The sequence below is a fragment of the Motacilla alba genome, chromosome 6 (assembly GCF_015832195.1).
Source record: "Motacilla alba alba isolate MOTALB_02 chromosome 6, Motacilla_alba_V1.0_pri, whole genome shotgun sequence".
Classification (NCBI taxonomy): Eukaryota; Metazoa; Chordata; class Aves; order Passeriformes; family Motacillidae; genus Motacilla; species Motacilla alba.
The window spans coordinates 26,269,840-26,292,939 of NC_052021.1; the positions used below are offsets into that span (position 1 = coordinate 26,269,840).

General features: G+C 37.6%; 1 protein-coding gene across 10 annotated transcripts in view; it reads left to right on the top strand.

Moving 5' to 3' along the window:
* RBM20 (RNA binding motif protein 20) overlaps window positions 1-23,100 on the top strand; it is a 99,106-nt gene that overhangs the window by 17,519 nt on the left and 58,487 nt on the right. Inside the window, exon 1 of one of the 10 annotated variants that reach the window (XM_038140165.1) lies at window positions 4,964-5,672. The exons of 8 other annotated variants lie outside the window; for them this stretch is intronic. In XM_038140165.1, the coding sequence (XP_037996093.1) occupies window positions 5,659-5,672 (14 nt within the window). In that variant the 5' untranslated portion in view covers window positions 4,964-5,658. Of the gene's footprint in view, window positions 1-4,963; window positions 5,673-11,494; window positions 16,183-23,100 lie in introns of those variants that run through there. One more of the 10 variants, XM_038140164.1, reaches the window with a different exon arrangement.

Genomic DNA, 23,100 nt, shown 5'->3' on the forward strand with positions numbered 1-23,100 from the left:
ATTCTTCGGGCAGCATTTCTCTTCAGCAGCTGACCATGAGCTGCCCATCAGCACAGGGGTAGTGGATAGAGCAGGAATACCCTATGGCCCCTGGGACTGCAGTGGCTCTGCCCACTGCCAGCCCGTCCCACACACTCCCTGAGCTGTGACCCAGCTTTCTGTGTTGTCTTACACCATCACTCTTTAGAGTCTCTCTGTTCACCTAATAGAGGATGCTAAGCAGGCCCTGGGGAGTGTTCAAATCACCTTGCTGGCCTGGAACGCTCTATGCCTCTATGGTTTCTCTGAGCTAACTAATCCACTGCAAGAATGGATTTAGCAAGAAAACTTACCAGTGGAGATATGCATTGGTACATAATTGGTTAAGGATATAAGCTGAAAATTGAGTTTGTACTTAGGTATGGTTTTTATTACGAACAATATCCACTTAGGATTTCAGTAACATATTTTACAAATCACTCTTCAGATGCTCTTTCTGGAACTCAAACAGTCGCGTTGTAAATGAAGAACGGATTCAGGAGGCTTCACAGTATTAGTGATTATATTGTAATGCTTTCCAGATGGTAGAACATGATGTAATCCATACTGCCCAGTTTGTTTCACTGCACTGGATACTGTTATACTCAGTAAGTAACCAAGAGACTCTAAGAAGCTCATCAGGTTGTTATGAACAATAGCTGGTTAATCCATGTGTTCTTTATTATGTTATGAAAACTGCAGATTAACAAATCACTTGGTGAATGCAGGAAGATTGATTGCTACTCAAAGCTCTTCGAGAACTGGGTATGCAACTCAGATTAGTTTAGCTCAAGCTACACATTGGTAAATGAATTCCATTTTCCTTAGGGCTATGAAGTAGTTTGCATCTGTTCAATTGCAAATTCCCCTAGCTGCACTGGGTAGTTTTGATTCCTCTTTGGAGAAATGGCAGGAATGTTGATTTGATGCTGTTTACATTGATCTGAAATAAAATCACAGCATTAGCATCACTGGTTGTGTGGGCATGGTAGCTAGGTCAAATTAATTGCAGCTTGCAGTTGCTCATAATTCTGCCAGTGTTCGTGCAGTAATGTTGTTTACTAACTGGTGCTTTTATTAGGCTGACAGACCATCATTTGAATGGCAAACCCATCAAATTTAAGTAGGCACTTAACTCAGGATTTTCTCAGCATTAATTGAAGGCGCCAGGGGTACTGTGCTGGGACAGGTGCAGTGTTGCTGTGAAGAGGGAGGATTTGAGGAGTACATGGGGAAGGAAAACTCCCTGTGCATCCTGACATTCAGCTGTGTAGGGTTTCTCACTTGAACCCACATACAAGAAGTGTTCAGGGGAGATTAGGGCTGGGGTAGGAGGTTTCAGTCTGTTGGCAGTTATCCTGTGGAGTGGGTTTTGTAGGCACTTCAGGCTCTCCTACCCTTTGGTTAAATCCAGAAAAATGGGATGGAGAGAAGAATAGCAAAAGAGACATAAATATATGGTTTTAACTAGCTTCTGGAAACCAGAAAATTTCCTGAGGTGGGTTTAGTATCTTGTGGTTGTCTAAATATCCATGGACCATCTGCCCATAGGCAGGCTCAGATCATTGGGTTAGTTGATCTGATCTGGCATAGCACTTTCTACCCTGTCTGTAGGCTTTCAGGCAAGAAGGGTTGGAGCAGGAGCTGAGAAACACTGGAGAGAAGAGCAGTTTCCAGCACAGTTGTTTTTTTTAATGGTTGTGTGATGCTGTTTTACCCAATGACTCCCTCGTCTGGTTTTTATCATGCATGGCATTGATTAGCTGGTATCTGTTTTTACTTCTCCTTTATGAAGTCTCTGGGGAATTCCACAGTTCAGTGTCAGATCCATGCCTTGTAAGGAAGGATGGAAAGAGGAGAGATTTGCATGATGCACTTGTCTCATTTTATGGTTTCCTGATGATCTTCAGTTGCTCCTTACAAGCCGGGAGCGTTTGTTGTTTGTAGTCACTCAGCCAGGCTTGTTTATTGACTTAGGTTGTCTTTGCTCACTGCAGTGTTGCTGGTGATTGAAGCGCTTTGCCATTCTGATTGCTTCAGCCTGTCCTCTGAAACAAAATTAATGACAGTGGCTTTTGGAAATTGAAGGGTAGCAGAGGCCTAATTACAGTTTTCATTAAATATTCCTCCGAGCCCAGGGGAAGAGCTGTGATGCTCAGTTTCATGTAACCTCTTTGCTTCTTTTTGCAAAGAGTTTGTGGTGAATGGGCTCACCAGTGATTTAAGGGCTGAGAGAGGGGACAGAGGTGGGAAAAGGTCTTGAAAGGATGCTGTTTTCATGCCCTTCTCCCTTTCTTCCTCTGCTCCTCAGCAACTTTTTCATCAGGTTTTCTCCCACTCAAAATCTTTTTAGTCTTCCTGATGTCCTGCCATGTCCAAATCTGCAATATTCCTAGTTTCTTCTCCTTTACCAAGCGTTCTTTGATTTTAGATTTTTTTTTTGGTGTAATAGTTGGCTGCTTCTTCCTCAACAGCTGAACCTTGTATATAAAGCACAAAGTAGAAATATTCATTGCTTCTTCCTGTTTGCAAGAAATGCCATAGAGAATCACAGCAGATTGGACACCTGGAAGAGTTTTTGCACAGAAATCCAGCCCACTGAATTGGTTTAAGATGGTAGGAATAGAAATTCAACATTTGTTTGACTGAGAGAGACCAGAGATTTTCAGACTTGATAGAAAGAGAAAACTTTATGTTCTGTAAAGGTAACATTCATCTAAAGCCTGAAAATGCTCTATTAACAGCAGCTTTCTAGCATTACAGGGTCTCTCCTCAAAAAAAAAAAAAAATTGCTTTCTTGATCAAGGAGGGAGCAACTGTGAAAGACATTACTTTCCTGAGGAGTGGGGAACCTTCTGTGATTCCAGGAACCCTTTGCTGTATTTTAAAGAGGCTATAACCTAAATGGGGATCCTGCCTGGGAGGATTGTTGGTGTGCAGAGCGCTGCTGTAAGCATAGATTTTGTGTTGGCTCAGCGCACAGACTGCAGGGCTCGCAGCCGTAAGCGCAAAAGGTCAGGATCACATTTAGCCCATAACTATCAACTCTGTGATACACTATTAGTCATAGAAACTTGAGAAATTTGTTAGATACCCTGAGTTTGATTTGGATATCTCAGGACAGTTTTTAAAATTCCATTGCAGTTTAAAGCGGTACTGCCAGTAGGAAAATCAGTTGATCAAAAGACATTGTTTTTAAAGAATTTTACTTCTCTTCTGCTTTTCGTGTATTTATTATCATCTTCTAATTTTAAAAGAAAAAAGTTATATGTCAGTGTAAAAGCTTCTGTCTAGAAGTAAATTCTTTAGGCATAATATGGCTAAAATTCTTTCATGCATCTATTCAGTTGCAGTAGTAGTACAGGATCATTTTAGCACAAATAGGTTAAAAAATTATTCAGATACAAGTGAGGGTTTTTTTTTTATGGTGCAAATGTTCCTTTAAAATTCTTAACTACATTTTTCTTCCCGCCTCAGCTCTCAATTTCTAATTAATCCAAATAAGGCAATTTTTGTTAATCAGTAGTGCGGTACCGTATTTTGTCGTTGTTTCGTAGGAGCTGTGTTTATCTAAATCTGCCATGTCAAACTGTAACTTTTATAGGAAAGCTACAGAGCAAACCATAAACCATTTATCCTGCATAAATCACTTCAGTCATTAAACATCAGGTTGTGCATATTAACCTTGCCCTTTTTCTGTTTAATGGGAGTGGCTTTTATGAAGCAGTCACAGGATATGGTCTTTTGTTCTACTTACAGAAAAAGCTTTTTATTTGCAGAAATCGTAGAACAGGATATCAAACTATAGTTTATTTATTTCCATTGATAATGGATAAGATCAAACCAATAACCATGCAGAAGTCTTGTCCTATGCAGAGACTCGTTTGAGTAGGTTAGTGGGAAGTGATGTGCAACTGCCGTGTGAATGGGACAAGCAAAATGGGAAAATCACTGAAGTTTATCCATTGGTCAACAGTAACATACTGTGGCACATCAGACAATTTTGTTGTAATTAAATATTTTCTATTTAGATTTAACAAAATAACGTCTCACATTTGTTAATATTGTAGCTCATTCTTGCTTACTCTATCAGTGTATTTCTTCCCTCTAAGACGACTGCAGAAATGTCCCATTTTTGTGCTTGTTCTCTAGATATCTAGAGCACAGAAGGTGAAATCATTAGCTCAAGAAGCCAATACTTTATGAGTAAATTTAAAATTGTTTCCCATTCTTGGATATATATCTGTAGTGCAGAAAGAGAACACATGTTTTTACTTGTATCCCATCAAGAAGATCGCGTGTCACTGAAAAAACCCTCTTCCAAAAGCTGGAGTTAATTTTTCTAGCAAAAGAAATTCCTGTAGGGTTAGAATCTCGGATTGGAGACAGGCAGGTCAAATTCTTTATCACTTCTAAACTAAACATATATAATATTTCGCTTAGAATTTAGTTTAATTTATATAATGAAAGCTACTTAGGCATGTCTGAATCGTCTTAGTGGCATTTTGAATTATTTTTTAGAGTATATACAGGAAAAACTTTTTTTTTTTTAAACATTAAATGACTCTTCTTTTTTTAGGTTAGGCTTAGATATAATTCGTGAATTTAATTTAGTTCAAATTTGTGAATACAAATTTTTTACAGAAGATGAAGCCATCTTCAAGAACAAATGTAATTGAATAATGTTAATTTCATTGGTTTAGTGGGTGTTTTTGTTCTGTTCTACACACTGATACTTTGTCAAATGTGATTAGTTAAATACTACTTAATAATACCTATGCTTTCAGTTACTATTTACACATAATTTCCCCCCTTGATTTAGTGAAATTATTGTTCTCTCTGCAACTATTCAATGTCTTAGAATTCCATTATACCTGAAGATTTTGAAAGACAAATATTAATTATTTTCTGAAGCTTTCTGATCTTGAATTTAAAGCATATTATGAAATTTATGTTTGTGTATAGTATTGGAAAACAAGCTTTCAGTACTCAGTCTATAGAACAGATGACTTTAGAATATATAGTTTTAAAATAAAAGCAAAGATTTTCCTTAAAAAAGAAGAAAAAAAGTTTCTTATGCAAGAGAGCCTTCCACTGGAAAATGTTTTTCCTTCTGTTGGTTTGCAAGGAAATCTGCATGTCTCAGCTAAAAAGCATCCCACCACTTTTTTATTAATCAAACTGCATATTTCAGAATCTGGTTTATTTAATTTTATTATTAAATTATGAAATTCTGTAGTGGAGAAAGTGTGGATCCAAAATCCCCCTATTTGAATTAGATAAAATGAATTGATTTGTAATTGGGAACACCTAGTGGAACCTGACAGATAATCTTCTTCAATGCATTTACTAGGTCCTTCATCTACAAACTCTAGTTTACATTTACTTACAGATTGTCCTGACCTTAAGTTCTGTTTTAAGCACCCTGTTCCCTTTCAAAAGATAAATTTTCCGTAGCCAGTGCTTATCTGCCTGGCTTCCTGGCTGACTGGGATTTAAGCTATACTGGCTTGGACAACACAAGCAGTTGAACCATGTGAACTCACATGAGTGCTCAGCAAGAACATGGGGAATTACTGAGTTTTTATCAGAGGAAAGCAGACAAAATTTTGTAAGAGGAGAAACGCAAAGCCAAAGATAATGAATCAGAAAAGGTAGTGTATTCATTTGACTTGATGATACTGGCTTGTTAAAATTGCTTGGAATAACATTTGGTAGTTAATGCTATTTTTTCCTCGATAGATAAGAAGGAGAACACAGTGTATCTCACTGCTGTGTGGCTATCCAATCCTTTGTTAAGCATTTATGCCTTCAGTGTGGGATATTGTGTTGAGTAAAAAAGGCAGAGGGTGGTCTGTGGTGTTTTGGTTTTAATTTGCAGTGGAACGGGTTAGTGGTGGTTTTGTGAAGACACAGATTGAAACCATAATGTACAAGAGAAAGGACTTCGGGGTAGGATTTATTTTTCTTAATTGCTTCTATTGCTCTTGAAAAACATGCTTTTTCTTAAATATCTTAAACTTTTAAATATCTTACTCATTCAGAGTTATTCCCAAATGATTCCACAACAGCTATGGGTGCTGTTTTTCTGAAGTGCCTAATGTGGTTTGCAAAACGACTAAGAATGAGATAGCTGTGGAAATGTTCTCTGCTGCTTTCAGATGCAGACAGTCTATTTTTGACCTGGAGACCAATATCAAGCCCTGGGTTTTTGTTAGGTCAAAGGGGGGGGCACAGAAGGCCTTATCTCTTTTTTCCTTTGTTGACAACATATCCTTATCCTTCCTGGGTCTTGGGGTGTCTGCTTGATAGTGCTGGCATTTAAAAGACCTAGATAGGAGAAGTCACAAACTTTTCTCTATTTTTAAGGATGTTCATTAAAGTCTCTAGCAAGGCTTAGTGAGCTACAGGGCTGTGGGAGAACACTGCTAGTGAGACCAGGAAGCCATAGGAAACCATGCTTCCTTAAACAGATCTGTTAAAAGAATTAGCGGAAACAATTTGGAAGTATAAAATTTTTTATAAACATCTTCATGTGTTTATTTATTGGTTTCGTTCTATAGGTGTACTTTCAAAGTGTATTTTTCTGGTGCATTTGGGATTTTTTAAAATTAAGCACTTAATTCCCGTTAATTCCTTTTGAAGAACGGTCACTGCAATTACGTAATGGTTTTTTTAGGGAGAAGTTATTTATGTGGATTATTTGAAAGATTTTTTGTTAGATAAGTGGTAAAAACTTAATACAGGCCCTCATAAAGGAAAGACATTGAAGGAAGCTTTAGAAGGATCACATCAAATTCTGTGCAAACTGTTAGAATGCATAAAAAAGTGCTTTGTCTGTGCTGGCGTGTAGTGGGCCAATTCACTCACATTATGTTAAATGATGGGTTTTGTTTAAACACTTAGTGTTTTGGCTTGACACTGCCCCCTGCCCCAAATTCTTGGACCCTGCAGTGTTGAAAGAGCAAAGCAGCTTAACTGCAGTTGCTACTCTGTCTCTGTTTGTGGGTTGATAATAAAGAATTATATCTCTGAGAAACTTCATGTTTTGATTGGCTTTATTTATGTTGGTATTTTAAAATATAATAGAATAATGTAAATAAAATGTAATTGTGAAAATTTATTTTTTATTTTTAGCTATAAATATTGCACAAGAAGAAAATCCCATAAGAGACTGTGCATTGTTATCACTATGGATAAATACAGGTGGTTTTGGCAAAGTGGTAGTTTTTTCTCTGTTTTCAGTCTCTTACATATTATAGCAACTTCTTTTACTGGAAGGGAAGGGGCAAAGAGAAGGAACAATTTATTCAATATAGGCATTTAACTGGCGAATGGTTCCCTATCTAAAGACACATTTGCAAAATTTAAGCAGAACTTTGAAGGCGGCAGTGAGAATTCATGAATTTCTGTGTTAACAGAAAAATGAAATGTTCTTTTTGTGTATTCAGACTGTATAAAAATGTAATTGTTAATAATCACTAAGTTGCCTTTGTCTCTTCAACTTAATCATACCATGGAAAATACATTACAGGAATACTTTCCTCATGGTAAATACAGAGGTATTTTCAGGGGTTATGCCAATTGTTGACATGCCTACCAACATGAGCAATTGTTGTGTGATTGGCAATAGTGGTAAATTGTACCTGAAAAAGAATATTAAAGTGACAAATAATATATATTTGACCTTGTGCTAGTGAAGCCTTGCAGAAACTAGTATTTAACACCTGCATCTATGTAATTTTATTAGTCAATGGGTGAAAATCTCTGTATGAGGGGAAAATATTGCTGTGAACAAAGGAAAACTGAAATTCTTTCAAAATGAGTTCTTAATCATAGAAAACATAGTTATCATAGAGGCAGTTCACACAGTCCAGTAGTGCCTGTATAAGGTCTTCTCTGATCATCTTCAATGTATTGACTGCTTTCTGTCTAAATGTTATTTATCTGCAATATTAATCTTATGGACCTGGGCACACTGTTTTAAAACTATTAGAATTAGTTTTATGAAATCTATCTCAGAGTATTTTTGTACCAAATGAAAAAAAAAGTGCTGCAAGTTGGAGTAAAGTTAAAAAGTAATTAGAAGAGCTAAATAGATATTTCCTTGATATCACATTTCTTACTTATATCACTATATAATTTCTGAATGTCAGGTGAAAAACAGAAGTTGAAACTATGGAATAAATCGTAGCCTAATTAAGCCCCTGTTTTTCCCGAAGCCACAAAGATCTTCATATCCTGCAGGAGAAATTTGTTGGTGTATCTCATTAATTACTATTACCATAAATAGTTTCTGTTGCTGTCATCCCCACAAGTGATACTCCTATATTAACTACAAACAGTCCTAGTTATTAGCTAAAAAATCCGAATCAGACAATGCGGTCGCTCCTTGTCCTGGGAGTTTGTAATTCTGACTACACAGATTTGTGAAATGCTCTTATAAAAAATTACAAATGTAGCAGCATAGGCTGCTCTGAAGCACTCCCAAATCCTATGGACTGTAAATGCAGATTAATGCCCAGTGACTCCTAGGACTCGATGAGCAGATACGAAAGTGTTTACCTGTTGAATACTGTACTGTCGCTTTTCTCGGTGGATTGTACGCGGCTCCTGGTTAGAGATCTGTGGAGTTGTCGAATGAAAGTGTCAGCGATTTTTAGTGTCATTCACCACTATTGCAACTGTTGAAAAAGGAAAAAAAGCATAGAAGAAAAATAAAAAGCTGAAAAAATGAACTCTGGTAAATAAAGAGCTGTTTTGGTCCCAGCCAGGTCCTCTCCACCTCTGCAGTTGGAGAATTGGGATTATTTCTTTAAACCGCCTATCTTGAAGGATTTAAACAGCCAAAATATTCTGCTTGACTAGTAGAAATGGCTTAACATCTGCAACACATTGATGTTTTTTATGTTAAAATTTGTCATGGTGACTTTTAAAATTTTCCAAACCCCAGCTTTCAGGCTCTTCATGTATCAAACAGGTAATACAAGACAGCGGAGTATCAGAAACAGATTCCTTCAGTGGTATTTTGCTGTCCTTTACTTGGAGTTTGCTTTCTAAAGCAATGACCCATGTGTTTTTATTTTAGCTGGAGTAAAAGCTAGAAAGGTTACTTTTTAATCAGATCTAACTTCTGGTGTACAATAGGGTTTGAGTAAAATTGCTTCCCAGTAAAATGGAGTAGCAAAGAAAACTCATAGTCTTGTCACTGTTGCAGCATTGTGTGACTGAAAACTGGAGCTGCTAAACTGGAGCAAAACTTTTCAGTACTGGCAGTGACCTGCTGTGTCCAGCACTGGGAGCAAACCTGTAAAGAAAGGAGTTTAAGGTGCAAATTATTCATTTGCACAATATATGAAATACCACATCGATGTGACATGAAATTTGTTTATCTCAAATACTCCAAAGCCATTGTTAAAGTACACTTAATAAAATCAGAATGGAATTGTATTCTGTAGGAATAATTAGTTCTTTACATGTGCACTTAAAAAGTGCCTTTTTACTCAGTGCATATATATTATAGACATATAACTAAGCAAACCATGCTGGTTTAGAACTCCAATAAATTACCAAATTATCCAATAAGTTATACCAATAAATATACCCTGTCTTATTACCCTCAAAGAGCAGGAAGCAGTATGAACCTTTCCATTTCAGGGGCATGAAAATACATGTTTTTATTCATTTTATTATCTTCATCATATCTCTCAGTGAGATTGTACCAAAAATTAATATTTTAGAGACTTCTGTTCAACTCTCTCAGAATTTTAGTTTTATGCCAAGTTTCAAAAATCAGTTGGCTTGAGGTTTTCTGTATATTATTCATTAGTCCCCCTGGAGCTTAAAAATTTCTATTTTAGAATTAGCAATTCTTTCTCTGAATCTTTCCTTCAGGAAACCTCCCAGGGAATCCTCTGCATGCTCTCTGGTATCTAAGCAAAATAGGTGTTCATATCCAGTATTAAGTTTGGTTAGACAAGCAGCAGAGGGAATAAATGCTGTATTTCTCAATAAAATGGCTAAAGAAATGGAATGTTGGTTTTGTTGCATAGGAAAATTATCTTATTGCACTCAGATAGTGATTTCAAATACTCCTTTATGAGTAGATGGCATGAGACAATTTAAAGCCCTAGCCCAATTAATTCTCGTCAATAGATCTTCAGTCCTAGAGACGTTATTCATGAAAATCCGTTCACTTTGTATTTTTGGGCTTGAGAGAAAAACAATACAAAAAGCACCTGAAAATGAGCCAACTGTTAAACCTGTGGAGATGTTGGTAACCTTGACCACTCTTATCAAGAAGAACCCCCTAAAGAGCCAATGGAATTAGAAATTTTCCTTCTTTCCTTCTTTCCTTCTTTCCTTCTTTCCTTCTTTCCTTCTTTCCTTCTTTCCTTCTTTCCTTCTTTCCTTCTTTCCTTCTTTCCTTCTTTCCTTCTTTCCTTCTTTCCTTCTTTCCTTCTTTCCTTCTTTCCTTCTTTCCTTCTTTCCTTCTTTCCTTCTTTCTACTGGGACAGAGAAACCCCGTTTTCTGTAGCGGGAACACTTGGATGCCCTCCAGTCAACTGGGAACAAAGAGTTGTCTGTCAGGGTCCAGGGAGCCCCCACATCTGCTCTTTAAACAGGATGTGGGGAAGGGTAAAATCCTCTCCATTTGTGACGCTAATATGGCTTTGAGAACACCTGGAATTACTGGACCCAGCATTTGAATCTTATCTCTGGAGCTGATTTCTGATAGACTAAATCCCTTTAGAGGCCAAGTTTCTGTGTTGTGTGGGAGATTGGAGTTTGGGCAGATTTTCCACTGAAGGTCCTGAACCCTAAAATCTGAACCCAGTTCTCCCTTGGAAAACTGTAAAATCATTTAAACAAATAACTTCTGGGAGACTGTTTAGCCTGATTCTAGTTTTTATTTTAGAAAAACCAAAACAAAGGATAAACCAAAATAATCAAACAAAATCTTTGAGTAGTTTTTACTGTATTTCATTGTCCACTCAGAATTTTGTAAGCAAAAACAAATTTATGGCTTCTTTTTTTGTTGATTGCTTTTTGTTGATAGCTGATTTAATTTTTGTGAATGTCCAGTGAAACAGAGAACATTAAACACATAATCAGGTTCTTTAAGGAAGTTCTTTCTATGCTTGAAAGAGTGCTAAAAAATACCTGTGCATTTTCAGTGGAGCATGAAAGTATTTCCTCTGGTCAATGTGCAGTGAAAATGGCCCAAGTACATCATATTAGCAGTCAGCTTTTAGCAGAATGTATTTCAACAGTTTCTAAGATAAATGGCTAGTTAATAAAAGGAAGAAATATTTTGGTAGGCAATTGGTATTTCTATGCTTCTTCATATTAATTCATCTCTCTCTTTCTAACTAAATATGCTGTCAGAGATTGCTGTCAAAATTTTACATAATAGTGCTGTTTGCCTTTGTTAAATTCGGGGGGGGGGGGGGGTTCTTGTGTATCATGTCAAAAAGATTTGTTGGGTATATATTATTTTGTTTGTTTCATTTGCAGTGAGGAAACCATTAATGGGCTACTGTGGCCTGACTCCTAACACTGCTAGACTTACGGAATAGTTGTTACAAAACTTGTCTGGAAACTCAGAGAAACTCTACTTTCTATTTCAAAGATTTTTTTTTAAATTAGTGGCCTAATTGCCTGCGTATTAAGTAGTAATATCAAGTAAATTGCAATATAAAAATAAACAATCTGCTTCAGAATACACATAGCGGTAAATTTTACAAAACAGTGGTAATAAAAAGATGTGGTTACAGTCATCATTATTTCAGGAATTTTAAAGTTTGTAAGAAAGCTCTGAAAGTAAAAGGTTGACAACCATAATTGAAATTATGTGTTAATGAAACTAGTAGATAAGCATATTAATGACTGCTTTTTGTATTCATTCCTCATCATGTATGATAGCATATAATCATAAAAACATATCAGCTTGTTTGTGATGTTTTTAGTATTGCAAAAACCCTGCAATTAAGGGGGTGATGCAGTACTTGTTGAGGGGCAATTGGGTGTGTTTATTCTTGCTCTTTCATTTTTGTGGTAAATCCCAAAAGTTAAGAATACTCATGGATATTTCAATCATCGGAGTTTCTGCTGGTTTTCTTGAGTACAAGTCTCAGTGATGTGCTCAGAGTATTAAAATTCGTTTGTATTCAGCTTTGGTTACTAAGAATGAATGCTCAATTTCACCTGTTGTATAATTGTCATCTTAAAAAAATCTTTAAGAAGCTACAAATTACAAAAGAGTTAATGTCTCAGATGGGTTTGTTACATCCTTCTTAGCAGAGAAGTCTGCAAAATGCTGAAACTATAGCACTGGACATATCATAAGTTCAAGTAAAGATAATTATAAGATTGAAGGATTAGTTTTAAATCTAAAAAGAAAAGAAAAAAAGTATTTTAAATGTAAAAAGTTAGGTGCTGGAAGGAAAATCCTGGTGACAGCATTGGTGTTAATCTGGCCGGTTCACAGTTTGCCTTCACTCTTTCTTCTGACAGTCTTAATGCCGTGTAATCCTTCATAATCTAAAACTGGCTATGCACTTCCTTTTGCTGTGAAATAAAATATCACCTAGAGGTAAAAAGAAAAGAAAGAGTAACTGTTATAAACAAAAACCCAATGTAAATAACAGATGTTTTTCTAATTGCTTGGGAGAAAGTATGATAGTTGCTATAACTTGTAGAATCATTTTCCATTATTATGCTGCTGGCAATCTCTTCAACATTTAAGAAATTTGATTTTCTGAATTGCTGTTCTGAAATGATTGAGTTGCACATAGCAAGAAGCTGCTATGCTGTTGGCTTGTTGGAATAAAGCACAATGAAAATAATCCTAGGTGTTGGCTGTCATAGTAGGAAAATCTTATTTAAAACACTCATTCTTTGTGAGTGCTCTAATAGGAAGTTTTCTTATGTTAGAAGCTTGTTTTTAAAAATAGTGATACCTAGCTTGAATTGATGTTACCCTTTTCAAGTCAATTTTAAAACTACTTTTTTAGTAAATTTTAAGTATATTTCTAAGAAGGACAGTATAAGGAAAGTATAGCAAATATGAAGGACCATTGATTGGTAATAAGGGAAAAATTATATGTGAGAGTAGTTAAAATGTTACATGATTTCTGTGTCTCAGAAGTTAATATATGTGTGTCAATACTGGCAATGAAGAAATTTTCTTGAAATTCTCACTGAGCTCAGAAAGTTCTGTGATGTCCAGAGTGTACAGGGAACAAGTGCAAAAATATTGTACTACAAAGATTGAATAATATAAGCTTTTTGTGTCAGAAAATTCTTTGATGTGTTTGACATTAGATTTTTGTGGGGGATATATATATAAAAGATAATCACATAAATATTTTTAATTACTACTAGTGCACATTATAAAAGAGAAGTCAACTAATGGTTATGCTTAACTATTACAGTGGGTTTAAGGGTACATTTTAAAATTTTTAAGGATATAAATTTGTTTTTCTTTGCATGTGTTTCAATATCTTGAAGGTAGATTGGTTTTCATTCAGTTGTATAACTGTACTTCTTCAAGCCATTTCTATTCTTCTACCTTAGGGGAAAGTGTTTGCCAAACAAAAAATATCGTAGTGTGTTACCCACACACTTGAATATGAACTGGAAATAAAGAGGAGTCGTGTGTATTATGAATTCCCTGTCTAGAAACACACATATTGTGCAGTCTCTCCTCTTTCTTTTTTCTTTGAGTTTAGGAGGCTTGAAACTAAATGGCTTTTTAAAAAAATAAAGTTTATATTAGATTACTTTCAATTTTTATATCCAAACCAACTACCAGTGCTTTCTTTTCAAGTACTTTTAAGGAACATGCCAAATAAAAATACCTGACAATTATTTTGTAACTCCTGTAAGATCTGGAAAAAGTAATGGCTGGAATATAGGGCAGATGAAATTACTGACATGGCAGTAATCTACCATGATACTGCAATAATGAATTAAAAATGTAATAACTAAGTCAAAGCATGAGGATGTTCCGTTTCCCACGGTATTTGGGGCGGGAGCAGCCTGTCGGTGCTAGGACAGGAGCGGGCAGTTGCGGAATGTCCCACCTGGCTCAGCCGCGGGCGCTGCTCGCCCCTCGCTCCCCGGTGGCGCGGCCGCCGGCGGGACAGTCCCACGGCCACCTCGGAGCCAGAGCTGCCACCCTCGGCACCGCCGCGGCCCCGAGAGCTCCCCGTGCCGTCCCCCTGCGCGCATCTGACAGCGCTGGGTGTCTCCACCTCAAAGACTTTGTTAAGGATTAGAGGGCTTTAGCGTGGGTTCTGTGGTTTCATTGCCCCGAGCGCTGGGAAATGCAGTTGCAGTTTACGCGGGTAGAGGTTACAATCCGTTTTGAAAAATGAGCTACTGGAGGTCCCCATTACACTGTGGATTAAATAATGTGATTTGAAGCACCGAAAAAAACAAAATAAAGGTGGAGAGAACAAAGGGGTGGAATAACACCGACGGGTAAACTGGGCACACGGACTACTTCTGGGAAGTACTTGGGTTGCCTTGACACAAGAGTAAATAACTCAATAGTTATTTGCCAGTATATATTTGGCTAGTGGCAAGGCTCTGCAATATCTTGCATCCTTTTAAATTTACATATTAATTAAAAATGGAATGTATCATTCCCATGTGAATGAACTGGGATGCTCTCTGAGTGCAGTTTAAAACATCAGTATTAAAATTTAAGCCATAGAAAACACAGGTGCAGAGAATATAAATAAGATTGCACATGTTTTAGCCATTCCATATCATGAACTGTTTAATTATCCTTCTTTGCTTGTAATTGAATATAGCCAAACCAGGCTTGTGTTTATGAACAGCAATGAGTGATATTTCTTACAAGGTTCCTTTATGAGATTGCCGTCTTAACTGACACTCTTGACCAAAAGTCATTTTATTACCTTTAAGCCTGTCAAGATCAGTAGGTGATTCTTTTTTTCACAGCTTGATATCAGATGAAATGAGTGTGGCACATGGAAATATTATTTGTGCTAAGATGTAAATGATTAAGTTTTATAGCAGAGAGTCAAGAAAGCTTGCAGCTTTTTCTTTTTAAATAGGCATGAAAAGCATTGATGTGCGTCATCGATGGTAATAGTCATCTCTAAGGAAAAAGCACCTGCCAGGAAGCTTCATGGGGCAGGGAAAGACTGTCTGTGTTCGCACCATGGTTTTTAGTGTAAAGCCCAGTTGGAAGTATGAGCTTGGATGTTTTTGTTGACATCTGCACAGCTAACTGATATGTCCGATTTTTATTCCCAGTGAATAAACATCTGTAGCACCACGCCTACCCGTTGTTCTCAGCAAACGGAGACTGCATTTCTTCAACCTCTGGAAGAAGTCAGCATTACCATGGTGTGGAAGCTACATTTGTTTACTTTATCCAGTTCTGGCTGTGTTGCTGTTGCTTGGTGCATCAGTAGGATGAGGGTGGTTGGGATGGCTGTATTTTCCAGTAGTCTGAAGACCTCTGGGTTTCAGCTTTCTTGACAAGTGGGATTATATGTGGCTTTTGGTGGCCTTCTCAAGCTGCTAAAATGGCCACATTTTGCTGTGAGTTTGCCCATCTTGGTCATGTAGAAACTGTTGGATGGAAAGAAAATATGAAAGGGGTGAAATTCAGTGTCCGAATTGCAGTCAGCATGTTTACTAGTAATTAAGAATAACACTTTAGAAATAACCATCCCTCAAAACAGACTTGCCATCACAAACAAGAAAAGAAAATATCATTTTTCTTGACGTTCACTACATGGAAGCAACATACAGAGTTTTATATGCATTTTTCAGTTTGGGGAGGAGCTAGCTTTTTTCAGGCCAGTGTTAGGCTAGAGAGAGGTTTTCAAAGAGGTCACCAAGCTGTTGGAAGGATTACTCTGACATTGCTGCAGTTAGTGAGTTTGTCATGTTGGGGCACTGGAGTGACATTGAGGCTGGTTGATCTCTTCCAGAAACGTCTGAACTCTGAGAATAAGTTTAGAGGTGATTGTAGTACGCTGTATCATTTACATAACTTATCTATCAGTAACACTTCCCATATTGTCAAGTGTGTGTGTTTATATATATGCCTGCTGAAAGGATTGGGTTCAAAGGATAAACTCTGACAGTGATGTGGACTCTATTTGACCTTGTCAAAAGGTAAGTACCTCCTCTTTGGTTGTACTGCTTTTCATAAAAGAAAAACTAAATGCCTGCAGGATCCATTTCTTATTCCCCTACACAGGCTATGCAGGACTTGTAAGAAAAAGGAGAAAGTCTGATTATAACCCTTAAGCTTTTGATGACAATCTATTTTAGTTTTTGTTTATAAGCATTTTATGTTGTTAAAGACTTTACTCAAGTTTAGGATAAAGGACTGAAATAACAGGGATTTGGGTCACTGTTGATAGTCAGCAATGTCTGTAAGTGTGGCTTTTCACCAGTTTTCATGCTATATTAATCACAAAATTTGAGAGCAGTGGTGGGACCTGTCTCCTTGCCATCAGTCCTCAGCCTGTGTGCCGGATGTGTCAGCACAATGCCGCTGGCAGATGGAAGAGTTGCAGTAAATATGCACAGTTATGGTTTAAGTGAAAAAGCTGTGGGAAAGGAAATACATTAATCCACTGCGGCTGTTTCTGCTTTTATGTAAGCCTCTGTAATAAATGGTGAGTTTTTCCTGGAGTTACCCTTTAATTTTCTAGATTCCTTTCTTGATTGGAGGAGGGAGTAGAGTAAAAATTGAACTCTAGCATTAAAAACCTCCCAAAAACCAGAAGCAACTGAAAATTAATTAGGTTGTGCAGGTGGAAAGAAGTCCTCTTCCATGTGGCCGTTTTCTTGAACACACTTCAGGAAATCTTGGTGTAGCAGATCATAAAACGCACTCTTGCATACAAGTGCATTGTTTGTTTAGGTAGTCTTGTGGACGTGATGCTTAGGAAGTGCTTTAAAGCCAGAAAAGATCACATTCCTGAATCTGGGAAGAGATAAACTTGATGAGGGATTGAGTATGAACTTGATGTTTGAAAGTATACTAAATGTTTGGTCTTTTAACTCTTTGCGGTTTTGATACTTTCTTCCTACATAATCAGGAATTTAACTGAAAGAGTGTATCTGATTCTCTTTCTTTGATATTTGCAGTTTTAATAACATTTAGCATAAAATTGCTCAGGCCAAAAAGGAGAGGAAGGAGGGGACATTGAAAATTTTACACAACTTTTTTTTTTTTTTAATTCAAAAGTATTAATATAGTTTTGTGTCTCAGACACCTAATTTTTGTTCTGATTCTTATGTCATCATCTTGTTATTTTTTTCAGTCTCTACAGTTTTTATATCCTGAAAGGACCTGGTATGCTAAGAAGGAAATTTCATGTGCCATACAAATTTGGAGGAAAATAGCTTTTCCTGTCCCATTTCTCCTCCTCCACTTGTTGTAAATCACCTTGGAGGTACATGAAATCTTTATTCCTTACTTTTAAATTGACACCTGCCCAGTGTGGCAGCAGTGCCAGGATACCAAAGTGGTTGTTCCAATGCAGGGTCTCCCGTGTCTCCATAGGGTTCTGAGGGAAGGGTTTAGACTCCTGCTCTCTGCAGGTGCCACAGCTGCTGTTGTGGCATGTGGCATGGCTGGTTTGCCTGTTTGATGTTGGTGTGGGTGTTGCTGCAAGGGCTAGTGACAAGTGGCTATGCATGGAGGACATGGGTAGCAGGAACCTAAGCTTTCTCTGCAGAAGTGCTGTTAACATGGAATAAAATGCCTGCTCAAAAAGGGGCAGGAGTGGCAAAGGTCGGCACTGATCCAAGCCTAATGTATCTGCAAGCTGTGCCAGTTGCTTTTGGTACTTGTTGGGATGGGTGAAGCTGTGGGCAGAGCTCTGTGTTGTTACATCTCAACCCATTTCTTGTGCTCAAGCCAGTTTATTTTAAGCTATCTTGAAATATCTCTATGCTGCACCATAGTGGGTAATGTATGCAAAGTCATGCATCTCAGTGCTATCAGTTGCAAATTACTCTCCTATCACATGGAATCCTTACAAGGAAAAAAAGATAAATAGATGTAAATAGTGTAAGACTCAAGTTAAACTGTTGCTGACTTTTAAATATTGCTCTCTTGCTTTCCAGAAACTTTTGTGGAAGCTGGAAATACTCTAGGAAAAGGTGGCACCTAAGGACACTGCTGAATTAAGCCATGGCTTATGTGTGTTCTGTTGTGTCAGTAATTTCATATCCTCCTAAGAGCTTGTCGATCTTACCAGGGTTTGATGTGAACAACGTCAGGGCAGAAGCTGATGTAGAATATGTATTACACAGCCAAGTCATGCACAGTGAAATGGGTAAACCCACATGCATATGGCCTATGGGCGCCTCCTCACTGGTTAAATGTTATTTTTGTCAGGTCTCTCTCATGGTGCTTATGTACATGATCAGTTTTTTTCACCTACTTGTGGCTTTTCACTGAAAGTGCGTGGAAAAAATGCAAATATTACCATAATAAGCTAAAGATCAAGAAAACTGCATCAGAGATAATTTTTAAAAAATGTTATTGAAGTACATTGTAAGCAGAATAACTTCAAGTTCAACTCTCAAAGCAGCTTTTGTCCTTAGGAAAAAATCCTTTCCAGAGGAAAATTTTGTATTGGCCAGCGCTAGCTCTGATGCAGATGGGGCACCTAATTCCCTTGTGAAGGAGACATTGTAGCCATGTAAAAAGGAGAAGATGCAGATGTTTTCCTTGTTCAGATCCTCTCCTCAGTTAATGCCATACTATGCACCATGTGTGCACGGTGCCATGTGGATCCTGCAATTCTAAGAAAGGCTTTCTTTAAACAACACTGCAGCATTCCAGAGCTCTGGCGACACGGATCCCCATCACAACCTTTCTCCTTCATGCGTCTTTTCTAGTGCTTGACCCGTGCCAGATCCATAAGTATCTTAGGAATTAAGTTTTACGGACTAATTTCCCTTGCTGCTGTTTCTCATGTAAGAGGTCTTTCTTTTCCTGCATGAGTTGCATTTCTTTGTAGTTAGATAAAAGGTACAATTTCTTGTTCACAACCACAGGATAGCAATCCGAAGTTTCATCAAAGTTGCACAACTTTCTGCCACCTTTGCATTTTGAGATACAAAATGTGAATCTCTTTTACCCCACAAGCTGACAGATTGCTTTTCTTCTTAAGTGTTTAATTGTTCTGTGACTTGTCAAAGTGAAATATCCCAGATGTTTCCATTCTACTAGAGTAGGGAAGAAGTTTTTTGACCTCAAGAAAACAGACTGAAGAACAGCCTAATGTTTAGTTCAGGCACTGTGGATCCAGCCTCTTGTCTGAGTGCCTTGTAATCCGTGTCCCTAATGGAAATATCCACTGGCATATGTAGAGACTGAGAGGACGGATTATACCGTTTTACTGAGTCTATTTCAGCATCAAGTAAACGAACTCATCAGCTGGGGGAATGAATTCCTCAGTCTGTTGTGTTTTAGAAATAACCTATTTCATTACTTTAGAGCATTTTTAAAGTAACCTTTGTTGCATCAGAGGATGATGCTGTCTTTGTGATAAATGTCTCTACACAGACTACCACAGGCCATGACATTGTTCTTACCCCATCTTGATCATCTGAAAATCATCTGTGCTGGAGCATCTGCTCCAGGACAGTTACATAGGAATATCAAATAAATTCTCTGTTTTGTTCCCTGGTGGATACATTTGCCAGCAAGTTATACAATAAGATTGTGTGAGAAAAAGGCGTTACATCAAATCCTAATGGGATCTCTTCCCAAGGAATAAGAAAATATATTAATGACAGTGCAAAAAGGTATTGATGACTAGAAGAAATGGGACTGACTCTTGACATAATTTTGTTATCTAAGAAAGAAATCTTACACTAATCTTCAGAAAGAGTATTGGAAGGCCACTGTTTAATCCCTGTACATTATATCAGAACCCTAGGTCTGCTGCACTTGAGCTGGAGAGCTTCCATTCTCCTGGGTTTGTAGCAGCTTTTCTTGGGCTGTCCTGAAATTTGGGGCCTGATTGCATAATGAGATAATTCTTCTAAATTTGGGGATCATCTGCTGTTTTGTTTCCCAAAACACACAGTTCCTCTACCATAATTTTAATTCACATTTTACTGCTTTTTTTTTTTTTTTTTTTAATATGAACATGAGGGAGTAGCGCCATTTTTCTGCTCCTGCCCCAAAAGCAGCAGGAACCGTGCATGTTCACCTGTATAGCATTGTCCCTTTTATCTTTACCTGAGCAAAACAGAAAGCTTGAAAATGAGTTTAAAGGGGACTAGAGAGGCAGGGATCTGATGTACAGGAGATACAGATTACCCTCCACATGCAAAGGTCACACTGCCAAAAGGGCTTTTAATCTCTCTTCAAGACATCGTGAGAGTCTGAGGAGATGTGCATCAGCCAGTTGGACATAATCTTTAAACAGCCAATTTCAGTTTCTTACCTTTGGTTATCTTGGTGTATTTTAGCATGTTCATCAGAGGGCTGTGAGGCTTTCAGCCTTCCCCTGAAGAAGTGATTATTGCTGACAAATGCAATGGAAGGTTTGTTCATCAGTAAGTGAATATTCATCGTGATGAATGACATTAAGTATGCTGATTAAATAGTAGTGGCAATCAGTAAGTTCTGACAAAATTAGCACAAAGTGCCCTGTTTTATCTCTTGATGACTCAGATCTCTGAAAACCTTTTAGAACTCAATCTCTTTCTAAAGACTTTCCCTGATTGTTTATGAAAGCGTACCTCAAGGCATCAGCGACATCTTGTCCTTGTTCACCTCCCCTCTGCTCTGTTAGTCTTCAGATGCTCTCCAGAGCTCCAGGCATGGCTCTTCAGGGGGTTGTTCAAGCGTGCTGGAATGCAAAGTGACCTTTGCTATTAACCAATGCTATGGAGATCAGTGGGAATGCAGCAGAATATCCCAGTGGTAAATCTGGAATCCTTAATTTCAGTTGTGTGTTTTTCTAAATCACTTGTGCAACCAGGCTGAAGGTTGGGCTCCCTGTGGCTCAGCAGTGTAGGCTAATTCAAGAATTGTGAACAAGTATTACTTTTCAAAGTCTTCTGCAGTTCAGGCTGCATTGTCAGGAATATGAATTGGGAAGATATTTAGTGGCATCAATAAGCAATTGAATGAAACTGCCTAAAATTTAATTCACTTCAAAGATTTTTGTATCAAATTTGACATCTCACACAAAAGCTTCATAGCACAAAAGTATGTGACAGTGATGCATAATGAAACATAATGTTGTTACACAATCCAAAGTGTTTGCCAGGGAGTAGAGAACTATAATCTTCACAGAAGAGAGAGATAATAAGTTGTTAATCTATTTATTGTTCTAGCTACTACTGTGAGCAAACATCAGATTATTTTGAGAAGTACATATGTATCTGAATATTTGTAATAAATAATTTCTTCCACATTCCATTCCAGGGCAAGATTATTGTAATGTGCTGACTTTGGCACAGAATGTGAAATCATTTAGAAGATAAAGCCAGTGCACAATGTGTCAGCTTGCTTGTTAAAGCAGTGTCCGTCTGTGAAAAAATACAGCAAGTATTGTGTGGTCATAAGTACTGGGCTGCTTCTTGCAAGCATTTAAGATATAAAATTTCTGACTTGTTATTTTTTAATTCTCAAATGAACCAAGTAGGAGCTTCCTTTTTGAGAGAGGCACTGGCTCTGAATCTGTTGCTGCATTGCATCTGAGGTCTTTGCTCAGGAGGCTGAGCTGGAGGAGCTCTTTACAGAGGAGCAGGAGCTCCTGGCAGTTTCAGCAGCATGTGCCTGAGTTCCTAGGATGGAGCCAGTAGTGGAGCCATTGCTTCATGTTCCTGCCTCCACAAATGCAAAATGCAGTCATGCACTGCCCAGCACCTTACTAAGATCCAGCAGACCAGCCCCAAAAGCCCTATCCACCGCCAGCTCTGCCAGAGCTTGCCAGGTTAGTGGTTGATGGTGGAGAAGCAGAAGCCCAACCTTGCAGACTTTAGTGGTCTGGCAGGAAACCCCAGGAGACCTGCCAGGGTTGTCTTGCCCTGTACTTTTGCAAAGAATATTTTGATTGCAAGTGAATTAAAGACTCAGAATCAGAGGCAACATTTTTAAAGCCATGAGTATATAGTTAAAATAATTTATTGGTTTTGGATGTAAATAGAAATCTTTCTATTGGTTTCATCAAAGTTTGGAATAACAGCAGGATAGTTGCTTCTAATTGCTCTGAGTGTGCTAAGGACTGACATGGAGGAGGTCATGGTAGTTATTTACATGATAGATAATCACTGTGTAAAATTATTAGTGTTAGTATTCATCTAGGCATGACAAGTGATACAGACTAAGCTTGGGTTCTCATGGGACATTAATTGCAAGAAGACTTGTGTTCACCCAAATAACAAATGAGAATTCATCTAGAATAATTTGTATGGTGAACTGGAGTTGGTGAGGAATGGAGTGATCATTCTGTTTTGAAATTCAGATTTCAGATTTGTTTTCTGTGCTTAGAGAATGGATTCCAGGTGACACTGTGCACGTGGTTTAGACACAAGATTATTTATGGATTATTTTTCATTAATTGATTATAAAGAGGGGGGGAAAGCTCTATTCTGTTCATTAGGCTTATAAAAAAGTACTAAACTGGTTTTTGTTTCTTGTGGTAAGAAGTTATAGAGAAATGTTATATTGTTCCCAATCTAGGCAATCCAAAATCCAAATTATAAGCACCATGTGACTTTATTTGTTGGTACACCACAGTTTTATCTGTTGACTGTAGAGGAAACCAGGGATAATTACAAATCTTAAGTTTATCATATTTGTATTGCTGTAGGTAAATATAATGGTCGTATTCCCGGGGAGAACTTCCTTGATTTGAAAAACCATTAATTCATTGTTCCATCCTTTCTATTATTACAGGGTAGAGCAGGTTTTCTGGGCTGAGATGCAGTCACTGTTTAATAGAGCAGAGAAGAGCTGCAATAGAGCCACTGAGTCCTGATCCTGTAGATCACTATCTCTGATCAAATTCTTGTATTTGCCCAAACCTGATCAATTAAGATCTT